The following is a 12,162-nucleotide window of genomic DNA, read 5'->3' as shown; positions in this document are numbered from 1 at the left end:
GAAAAGGGAACCACAATTGAAAATTAAGCTGCACAAGCTTACAAAATATAGCATTCTAGTTTAAGTATACATATGTTGTCAAAAGTCCAGCCTCCTAGAAGAAGGAGATAATCAATCCACGATAGAATAATAAAGAATCTTGATACCATGTGAAATGCTTTTATTGAATCAACTCAATTAACAGGAGTTACAACCAATGCAATTTATATCAAGATCAGGAAGTTAGCTCATGCTCTTCATGACTGAATCAATTCCCGCTCAAATCAATTTAGTTGTTAAGTCTACAACTAGCTAAGTACAATAGGAGAGTGAGAGTGAAACCGCAACAACTTGCATTTTCCACACATTTCACATTAGATTATCCAAACAAAAGAGAAGAAGAAAAAGTAAACAAATAACCGTTTATAAAAGATCTGTTCATTAACCAATCGGCACACTAATCTCAAAACCCACAAAATTAAAGTGCATAAGAACAACAATAGGATCTGAAATAAATCTCCTTGGATTCATCCATAGCTTAGCTACGGTGCATTATCAACCTCATTGCAGCATGGTCTTTTTTGTGAATTAACCAAATTAATTGCAGCAACTAAGAATAAGATGGTAATAGGAAAAACTAATGAGTAATATATTGGCAAAAAGAAAAAAAAAATTTGAGAAAAAGATTACCATTAGCGAATTGAGAATGAGAACTATCATTCTAGAAATGTCCTACAGTATGCTGTTAAGGTAATTACCAATAGTTCAAGTAATTTTGTTCCAAGTGGACCGCAAATAAAATCAATCGGCCGCAATTGCTGATTCTCTTGCATGCAGGTGCAGATCTGCATAATGCAAGAGAAATGAAAATCAATACTATACATTCAAATGGAGAAATAAAATTAAAAAAATCAAAGGCTCTAACCTTGACGAAACCTCAGGAGCGACTTTGGATAGGTAGAGATAGTGATAACCACAGATCAGAAACGCGAGAACTAAACAGATTTTGGCTAAGAGAGGAGTTATAAAGGTAGTTCATTCTCTGATTAAAGAAATTGGGTAAATAACACTGAAAGCAAAGAAATAGAGGAAGAAATTGACTCATTATGAATAACACGAAAAAACAAATAACAATAATTTTTAAATAATTTCAAAAGGCTGACAAAATTACACATCAACATTAGTCTTCCTGATTTAATATAGATATATTTTGAACCCCTGCAAGTGGACAAAGATAGCCATAAATCAATTCCAACCTCATCTAGTGTCATCTTCTAAATTTTTATCATTACAGAACTCTGATGATCATTTTGGGCAGCAGCAATGAGCACGGATTAACAAATGCAGTATCCATCCATAAACTTTGCACAATCCTTTGACAGTCAAGCTGCTCGGAAAATAAACATGAAATTAGTTGTTTCAATTTACAATTTAGGTCAAATTTCAAGACAAAAAAAGGACATAATAAATTTACCACAATTTCTCAATATCCAAACGATCTTAATGGAAATACAAGAATCGTCTATAGTACCTCAATATTTTTTCTTAAACATTGGCAGTTGACTTCTTTTCAGCTCCACTCCTATGCTTACCAGTAGTCATTGCAAGAACAGAAACCATCTTTGAAATGATGAAAACGAGTAGCATCTCTCACAATAATTTCTCTACCAGCAAGTTTGGAGATATATTTAATAGCTGAATGACAATCATTACAGACTCTGAGATTCTTCATAATTCTCAATGTACTGTTTCCTGGGGTACTTATTAGCCCAAATGCAATGGCAAGTTTCTCGCTGTGATATCTAAGCATTTTATCCTTTACCTCTATCTCAAGGTCATGTAATACAGATTCAAAATGTGGAACAAAACCCATCTTTTTTATCTCCATCCACATCTTGTCCATCATTTTATAGATTTCCGATTTCAGTGGATGAAGATTATCTTCAGCTCCAAAGACATGAACTTTGTTCTGGATCTGAACCCAACTATATCCTTGCTCTTTCTTAACTCCTCTATCCTTCATTAACTTCCTAATTTTAGCAGCATCTTCCCATTTTCCACAAGCTGAATATACATTAGCAAGGGCAGAGTATGCTCCACTATTGCCAGGTTCAATAAGAAGTAATCTCTCTGCTGCAAATTTTGCCATATCTGCATTTTTATAAATCCTACAAGAAGATAATAGTGAACCCCAGCCTATAACATCCGGTTCAATAGGCATACTTTCTATAAAATCAAATGCTTCTTGGAACAACCCAGCACGACCAAACAGGTCAATCATGCATGCATAATGGCTCAGAGTTGGCTCAATTTTGTGCACACTAGCCATCAGATGGAAATAATTGCGGCCTTGCTCAACGAATCCCACATGTGTACAAGCAGAGAGGACACCAACATAAGTTATATGGTCAGGCTGAATACCCAGCATCAACATATTCTCAAACAGCTCTATAGCTTCTTTTCCGAGACCATGTTGAGCTAAAGCTATAATCATAGATGTCCAGGAGACAGTATCCGTATTTGAGCATATGAGATTAAAAACCTGGCGTGCAGTAGTTATACTTCCAGCTTTTGCATACATTGTAATCAGTGCATTCCCCACAGAAGTAGATGAACCTTCCCCTGATCTTATAGCACTTGCATGAATTTGCTTCCCATGATTCAAAGAAGCCAGACTTGAACAAACACTCAACATGGCTGCTAGAGTAAAACTGTTCGGTCGTGGTCCTTTTCTAGCCATTGTTCTGAAAAGCTCCATGGCATCATTATTTAAGTTATTTTGTACATAACCTACTATCATAGCTGTCCAAGATACCACATCCCGGTCTCTTAATGTGTCAAAAATCTGTCTGGCTGGGGTTATATTCCCAAGTTTGACATATCCATCTAATAGAGCTGTAAATGCTATAACATCAAGATCTGAAATCCCACTTTTCTCTACAATCCTTCGAGCAATTTCAACACCTCCAGACTTCGAATACATTGAGATTAAAGCATTTTGAACTACCCCAGTTATAGCAAACTCTGTCCTAATAATATAATTATGAATTTGTTTTCCAAGATTCAAGTTCTCAAGATTGGCACAAGCTGATAAAATACTTGCTAAGGTGAACCTATCAGGTCTTAGAGAACAATCCAACAACATGCTAGGAAAAAGTTCTAGTGCTTTCTTCTGAAAACCATGTTGATTATATCCTGCTATCATTGAATTCCATGTAACTATATCCCGTTCACTCATTTGCTGAAATAAAGTGAGGGCATGATCAACTCTACCACATTTCATATGCAATGAAATCATTATGTTCCAGCTTGAAGTGTTCTTCAATCTCATCCTTTTAAAAACAATATTAGCCATTAAAAACTCTCCCGATTTTGCATACATATTCAGAAGTGAATTTGCTACAGGAACATTCCCACTAAGACCTAATTTCACAGCAAAAGAATGGACCTTTTTACCAATGCTTAAAGCCCCTAAAGCAGCACATGAAGAAAGGACATTCGTAAGTGTAAACTGCGTAGGTGGAACTTTATCCTTCACCATCTCTACAAACAATTTTATTGCACTCTCAAAATGGCCCATTTGATTATAGCTGGCAATCATTGTAGTCCATGAAACAGAATCGCGATAAGGTATTTCATGAAACACTTGATGGGCTTTGTCTATCATTCCCTGTTTTGCATATCCAGAGAGAATTGTATTCCATGAGAATGTGGTTTTTGCAGGCATTTCATTGAATACATTATGGGCATCAATAATATACCCGGATTTTGCGTACAAGTTGATGAGGTTGTTTGCTAAATAGACACTGAAGCGAAGGCCTAACTTAATCATGTGGGCATGGATTAGTTTACCCATTGATTGGTTCTTGGATTTGATGCTTGCTTGTAGAAGAAAGGAATAAAAAACTGAACCAAAAGAGAAAGAAAGCAAAATCTCTGTCAGCGACCAGATTATGAAAAAACACCAGGAGTGATTAAAGGAATCAATTTCACAGAATTTCTGAAAATTGAACGCATTGGCACTTTACAAGGGATGGTGCGTCATGTCTAATATATACTAATACACTACAAATAGTCAGATTTTTTTGGTTTTTTGGATGGAACAAATAGTCAGATTTAAAATCCTGCGTGTAAGGAAAAGCCGATAGGAATAAGATTTCCATTTCTTAAAAGAGAAGTCTGTATTGGAGTGTTAAGAAATGACACAATTCATCGATTCTTCATAAGGCTTTATTTCTTGGGAGAGAACTAGGCTTCCTCATGGTTCTTCTGTACAAGTTTGCACATGTGCATAGTCATCCATTTTGGCCACATCAATTAGTCTAATAGAATTCTAAGAACATGCTAGCATTTAAATAACTGAATATATCTGCTGATATATTTTTTAAGTAGCAAATGCTAATCTAGATATTAGAATATGTTAAAAGCATAAAATTTAGTTCGCTGGGTCTCGACTGGAAACAATTTGGAAGATGCAAAATGTTCGACGGCAATGCACACATACTCAGAAGTACAGGGAGAAATCTTTACTTAATCTCTCTATCCTAATGCGGCAGATATCATAAGAAAAGAAAACGAACAGAGTTTTCATTCAGAAAGGCAAGTTCATGGAAAATTACTGTCATTTCGTTGCTGCACTGCTTTCGAGCAACCAATCAAGTGGGATCCAACATTAGCCAAATGTGGATGATGCTTATTTGTTTCAAGTACCTTCAGCACTGCAAGTTTCCCACCACAATCGGCAGGATTCCGACTATATGTATTAAATTGAATTTGCTTAGCCATCATAGTTGCTCTATCTGAAGAACAAATTGCCAATTCCATGAAAGATGCTACCTGTAATAAGTTCTAAGTTTATTGAAGATACCCAAGATCAAATATGACATATTTTAATGCATATAACGGAATTGAAGTAATTAATCCTCACGAATATGAAAAATTGAAATTGAACTGTGAATAAGGCTGAGGAGAAGAAAAGAAAAAACCTTTGCCATGTCAGCTATGTGAGGAATGACTCCAAGTATCTGAAAATGCTAATAATCACTTTCCGTGCTACCAAATCTAGCTTGGACTCCATTAGTAATGCGGTTTCAACCTTGCGATCGATGTCATGACCCATTTTCAAGTTTCCAGCACTGGATTTAAGCATAGACAAGGCACTATCGGCCTCCCTGTCCAAGAGGTGTCTACACGAAGAGGCGGCCAAATCACAAGAATTTTTCTTTTCAAAATTAGGCCTAGGGATTTCAGCTAAGAGCATCTTTAACGCTGGAGTGTTTTTACCATGCATCACCAAATAAAACAATCTTTTCCCATTAAAAAAAGAAAAAAGAAGTAAGGTACCAAAATAAACTTTGATTGAATTGTTGGAAGTATCAATTTAGCTCTATGTAAAATTGTATTAATATAAGTTTAACGTTTAAAAAAAAAAAACCAATTTAGATCTCGATAACGAAACATGATATGTCATTCATATTTAGTGGCCAATCCAGGATTTGAGGGAGGGGGTCAAAACTCTATGTAAAATTTTTTTTGACAAAATACATTAATTGAAAAAAGGGTCCTGATATTTACAGCCCTAAGGGCTGTAAATAAGAACCCACTAATTACTATTATTAGTGTTAATTTTGTTTTTTAAGATAATTTTATAATAAAATTTATTGATACTTTATTAAATACTCATAAAAACTAGTAAAGTAATTATATTTCCAATGCAAATAAATGCTTTGGAATTAAGATTTTGATTTTATTTTATTGAAAACATATGGAGAATTAATGCTTATATACAACCCTTAGGGTTGTATATATCATTTGCCTTGAAAAAAATATACTTTAATACATAATTGCTATTCGATACAAAATGTCTTAAAATAAAAATAAAAACGTCTAATGCTAAGTAGATTGATGAACGAACTGAATTTCGGTATGCTCAAGCTCATCTCATTTAAGAATCGAGCCTCGAAATCGTGCTCAAGCTCAACTCATTTATAAATAGAGCTGCATATGGTCGAGCTTCTATCAGCCGAGCTCGCCTCATTTACATCCTATTCTTCTCAACATATGAGCTATTCTAAACTAGAATTGCAAGAAACTAAGGACATGTTTGGTTCGAATGAACTGTTTACAAGTTAAAATAACAGCTAATTCATCAATAGTCAACATAAACAAAATGAAAAACCTATTTACAAGCTAAAATAACAACTAATTCATCAATAATCAACATAAACAAAATGAAAAACCTATGAAATGGAGCCCAGAAAATTACCCAAAAAACCTAATGGGAAACCCAGAGCAACACAGAAACTATTTGGAGTAAAATTAGGTTGAATCTCATTCCAACACAGAAACTATTTTGCAGGAATTTCATTTGTGGCCCAGAAAAATTCCCCAAAAAACCCATAAATTTAGAAAGTATCAATTCATTCATATGAGCTACTCTAAACTAAACTGGAATTGCAAGAAACTCATCAATTCAACCCACAAAAATCTCTCCCATAATTCCATAGAACAACCGCAAATTGAGAACAATTAGGTTTGCAATTGAATTCAATTGCTCTCATAGAACATGATAAAATTACAGGATAATAGAAATTGGAAGGAAAATCAAGCTTTCAATCACGAAGAAACAACAAATCATCAAAATTAGCATCGATTACAGAAAGAAAACAGTGAAAAAATAGGAAATATTACCTAATAGCTGAATCGAGGTAGAAATCGAGAAGAGCAGATAGAGAACTCGGTCGGTCGGAGAAGGAAGACGGCCGGACGGAGAGAAAGGAGGAGTTCAATCAAAGCTTCGAGGAGGAGAGGATGGAGCGTCGACTGCTGGCTGTCGGTCGATCGCACCTGCTGCTGTTGCCTAATACGGCTTGTGTTTTAAATTAAAAATCACAAAACAAAACGACGTTGTTTTGAGGGGAACCAAAACGACGTCGTTTTGGAGTTAAAAAAAATTTTTTTTTTTGGATGAAGAGGGGGGGGGGGGGGGTGGGCAAATGCCCCCTTTGACCCCCCCTAAATCCGCCCATGTTCATATTACTCTGTTAAGATCTTTCAATTGCAGAGAAACCATAACTTAACGGATTAATATGAATAGCGTATCACATTTCATTATCGAATCTAAATTTGTATTTTTTAAAAATGTTAAACATGTATTAGTGTTATTCTGTACGTGGAGCCTAAATTGATACTTCTATAAAAAAAACATTACACTTATTTTATTGCATTATCCCACAAAAAAATCTCACTTTTTTATTATAGCACTTCTAGTGGATGGTACGAGCGCCATGTTGGCCATTGAATTTAGATAGTTATTTTAAAATGGTCACTCAACTTCAATTCGTATTAATAAAATCACTTAATTTTGAGTTTTGACTCAATTAGGATCGAAATGATGATATGAGTGACGCATCAATATGAGTCAACTGAGATATTTGATCGAAACGACACATGTCATCCATTTATACACCACCTGGCAGCTACATATCATTTAATTTTATGAAAAAAACACAATTTAGTTTTTTTTATAAAAATAACTGACATATGACTGTCACGTATCGTTTTGGTTAGACATCTGAGTTAACTCACGCTCACGTGTCACCATGATATCATTCTGATGAATTTTAACCACTGAAATTATTGGAGATATCTAATTGAGACAAAACTTAAAATTGAATTATTTTATTGTGACAAATTGAAATTGAACGACCATTCTAAAACAAACATCTAAATTTAGTGATTAACTTTACATTTAACCTGTTACGAACTTGTTATAAAAAACAAACTTGTAACGCCCGACATTGGATTTCAAAACTTGTTATCTTAGTGTTCCATATTTAATTTAAGTAAGTTACATATTGTAGATATAAAATGTAACACCCCTTTTTAAAAACCCTAAATATATAGACAAAAATAAATTTCTATTCAATTTATCATCAAATTGATGCTCACAAACCAATAAAATCCTTTATGAAATAAAAGAATACACTTAAGAACTGATGACTCTACATACTGGTCGATCCAAACGAGCATCACGAAGCATTTAATGACATTAACCTGAAAAGAAAACTGGTGGAGAGTGGGGTGAGCTTGGGAGGCTCAGTAAGATAGTTAACTATATACAAAGTACAACCACACGTGCATACAATTCAGTTTACATGCATTTAATAATTATTAGTTATCAAGCAACACATCCAATAATTAATGAATTACTATTAATTTATTCAAGGGCCCTGCTTACTCTAGTCCAGTAATACTCAATGGTTGCTTGGCCATAATATCCATATCATGGGATACTCTGTCGTAACAAATACCCGGTATCCCGTTTTCTATCTCTAGGTACCCTATCGTAACAAATACTCGGTACCTTAACACCATGTCGTAACAAATACCCGGTGTTTATATTCATTTTTCTCATTTCAATCGCAACCATTGAATATACTATCCCAGTTAAGCTTTCTTAATCTCTTACATTTTCCATAATCAAAATTTCACATCTCATATCATTATCATCATCATTCTCAATATATTTATACCAACATGACTATTGTCAATGTACCAAATACACATGTTAAACACGAAGATCAAACCAATAGACAATTTATCTCAACAAATCAACACGACAACAAACATACAATTAACTCACATTCATTACAAGTATAACAGACAATTAAATAGATATATGAACAAGCAAACAAGGAACTTTGTATATAATTAACTACTTACTTGATATTTACATAATCGAAAACAATTATCAAGCCATGTCCGCTACCTTCAACTCTATCACTACGTATGACAATCTCTGTAAATTCTCTCTTCTAAAAAGGGTAGGCGGCTATCCTTTTTTTTGTTGAAGGAATAATATCTTTCTTATATATAATGCATTTAGGGTTGAGTAAAATCAAGGTTTTATTTAATTATTATTATTTGTTTAAACATGGCATTAATATATGCAAACACAATTTTAAGTATGATTATATTTCGTACTATGTTTGAAAGACTCCTCAGGAAGTAGATAATAGAAAAAAAAATTATTTTAAATATTAAATTAAAAGAAAGAAAACGGTTTTTCAAAAAAAAAAATAATTAAATAATTAAATAAAAGAGACCATAAAAATTAAATAAGGTACATCATCTTCCAAACGAAATTGACAAACAATTGTAATTAATTACAAAAACTAGTAACCAAATAGATCCACATCTCTTTTTGTTATCAAATAATATATTTAAAACTATTAATTACTAATATTAATAAATTATTTCAATTTGAAGCTGAAAAAAAAATCACCTACATACTATCCTGAATATAATTTTTTTTTATAAAATAGTATATCATTTATTTCTTTTGACCTCCTAATTATAATTTAGATAAAACAACATAATATTTAATATTTATAATTTATAATTTATTTTTTTTTATCTCAACCTTTACTACTTCTAACAACTTATTTTATATCTTTAATTAATTATTTTAAGATTCCAAATTTAAAGATTTATGAAAATATAATGAAACCCAAAAGAAAAAAATACGGGCGTTACAGTTCTTTCCCCCTAAAAAGAATTTCGTCCTCGAAATTTATAAATGTTGTTTATATCCACAATTCATATATATAGATATGAAGAAAAAAAAATATACTACCAAGCATTCTACGGTAAAGAGATGAAACAGAAGAAGAAATCTCTAATATTGAACTTAAGAAAGAAAATGCACAAAAGAAGTAACACTATAGTTTATTTATTTTTTATATAATTCAATATGCACATTGATAATCATATAATACATTTATTTATTTAGTAAATCAAAATTTAGTAAATAAATAAGAAATGGAAAATATACACACAAAAATAAAAATCTTGTCTCAAGACCCATAAATGGTTATTAAGATCAGTTAGGCAAACAAACCTCAAATAATGACATAATTAAGTATTATTATATATACTAGGAAAAAACTAAACATCTCATTAACTCCATTACTCAACATAACTTATATTTATATAATTACTATTACTATAAATTTGTAGTTATTCTCTTTTTATTCTGAAATTCAACATACTACACATCACATTAACTATAATTAATAATATTTATCTATCATGTTTCCGTTATGCTATTCTGACAGTATTACATCATACTAACGTTCTATTAGATGCACAGCTAGTACAATCCTTCTTATGAATTATTCATATGTTTTAAAACCCACACATGTAAATACTCGTGCCATTTTCTAATTTCCAAGAATACCACAACACTTCTTAATACTTCATTTTGATACTATAATTGTGTACAATATCTTATAGGTTGAAACCTATTACTAGAACAAAATCAAAATTAAATAAATAGTTTTAAATTGAAAGTCTTATCCTTTTATCACGTAAATAGTTTCGGCTCATCCCAATTTTTTTTTTAGAGGAAGAAAGAAAAGAAAAAAAAAGAACATGTATGTACTCTAATAAATGGCCAACCCTAGTTATATTAGTAACAGAGTCCTGTTTCTTTTTCAAGCAAATCCCCTTTTATCATTATTATAAATAAATCATCGGAAATTATGAAGTAAAAAAATAATAATTAAATAAATAAAAGAAATTCTATAGAATATTATAACACTATCTAATTCCATGTGGTCATATATACAATGATGCAAACTTCTCTAAAATAAAATTTACTATTTACACTTATTAAAATTTAAAATAAATTTTCATGATTTGTTAACCATCCTAATTAATTATTTTAGGAACATCATTTGTAAAGATAACTTCGCAATTATTATTTTTTTTACATATAATTAAATGTCTATAGAAATTACTTTGCGAATGTTACGGTTCTTTTCTAAAAGAAAAATAAAAATTATGTCCTTGAAATTCACAAACATAATATATATCTTATGATAAAATAAAAACATTCACTTTAAACCCTCGGTTAGTATGTGTCTTTTTTTTTACGTGATCCTTGTAGTGTATGACACTAATACTAATGTAATAAATAAATTGACATTTCGTATCCTTAACCCAAAATTAAAAAGAATAAGTTATATTGGATTTATGATCAAATAAACTAATTTTGTCCCAAAACATAACTAACTCAGAGGAAAATTTCGTCTAAACTTATGAAAATACAACTATCAACTACAATAAGTTGTGTCTACCCCATTCCACTTAACCTACCTTACATTTCTATTATCTTACATTTCTATTATTATTCTTATAATAAATTTATGAGTTGCTATAGTGTTTTACTCGGGAAAAACAAAATTGGACCTTGAAATTCACAAACAATATATAGTTATACTATGGACAGTCCCCTTCTTTTTGTCAATATCTATTATATTCTATCTCCTAATGCTAGTATTATAACAACAATTAATGCTAGTCCAATGCATTTGATAACACATCATCCATCCCTAGAATCGTAGACCCGCTCTGATACCATTAATGTAACACCCCTTTTTAAAAACCCTAAATATATAGACAAAAATAAATTTTTATTCAATTTATGATGCTCACAAACCATAAAATCCTTTATGAAATAAAAGAATACACTTAAGAACTGATGACTCTACATACTGGTCGATCCAAACGAGCATCACGAAGCATTTAATGACATTAACCTGAAAAGAAAACTGGTGGAGAGTGGGGTGAGCTTGGGAGGCTCAGTAAGATAGTTAACTATATACAAAGTACAACCACACGCGCATACAATTCAGTTTACATGCATTTAATAATTATTAGTTATCAAGCAACACATCCAATACTTAATGAATTACTATTAATTTATTCAAGGGCCCTGCTTACTCTAGTCCAGTAATACTCAATGGTTGATTGGCCATAATATCCATATCATGGGATACACTGTAGTAACAAATACCCGGTATCCCGTTTTCTATCTCTAGGTACCCTATCGTAATAAATACCCGGTACCTTAACACCCTGTCGTAATAAATACCCGGTGTTTATATTCATTTTTCTCATTTCAATCGCAACCATTGAATATACTATCCTAGTTAAGCTTTCTTAATCTCTTACATTTTCCATAATCAAAATTTCACATCTCATATCATTATCATCATCATTCTCAATATATTTATACCAACATGACTATTGTCAATGTACCAAATACACATGTTAAACACGAAGATCAAACCAATAGACAATTTATCTCAACAAATCAACACGACAACAAACATACAA

At 31.9% G+C, this 12,162-nt stretch overlaps 1 protein-coding gene across 7 annotated transcripts; it reads right to left on the bottom strand.

Annotated features, from left to right (window-relative positions):
• Window positions 1-395: 395 nt before the first annotated feature.
• Window positions 396-6,827, bottom strand: LOC136204718 (pentatricopeptide repeat-containing protein At2g22070). Of its 7 annotated transcripts, none has more exons than XM_065995540.1 (7): window positions 6,670-6,827; window positions 4,965-5,247; window positions 4,599-4,815; window positions 1,511-3,885; window positions 905-1,366; window positions 670-824; window positions 396-589 (listed from the first exon to the last, which is right to left on the bottom strand). In XM_065995540.1, the coding sequence occupies exons 2-4, from the start codon at window positions 4,971-4,973 to the stop codon at window positions 1,568-1,570; spliced, it is 2,544 nt and encodes an 847-aa protein (XP_065851612.1). In that variant the 5' UTR covers window positions 4,974-5,247; window positions 6,670-6,827; the 3' UTR covers window positions 396-589; window positions 670-824; window positions 905-1,366; window positions 1,511-1,567. The 7 variants fall into 7 exon arrangements, with proteins under 7 accessions (XP_065851612.1, XP_065851615.1, XP_065851613.1 ...); XM_065995543.1 differs by having other exon boundaries at window positions 738-824; XM_065995541.1 differs by having other exon boundaries at window positions 396-824; window positions 4,965-5,285.
• Window positions 6,828-12,162: the final 5,335 nt, after the last annotated feature.

The sequence above is a fragment of the Euphorbia lathyris genome, chromosome 1, assembly GCF_963576675.1.
Source record: "Euphorbia lathyris chromosome 1, ddEupLath1.1, whole genome shotgun sequence".
NCBI lineage: Eukaryota > Viridiplantae > Streptophyta > Magnoliopsida > Malpighiales > Euphorbiaceae > Euphorbia > Euphorbia lathyris.
Note: the sequence above shows the minus strand (reverse complement) of the source record. Positions and strands in the feature narration are given on the sequence as shown.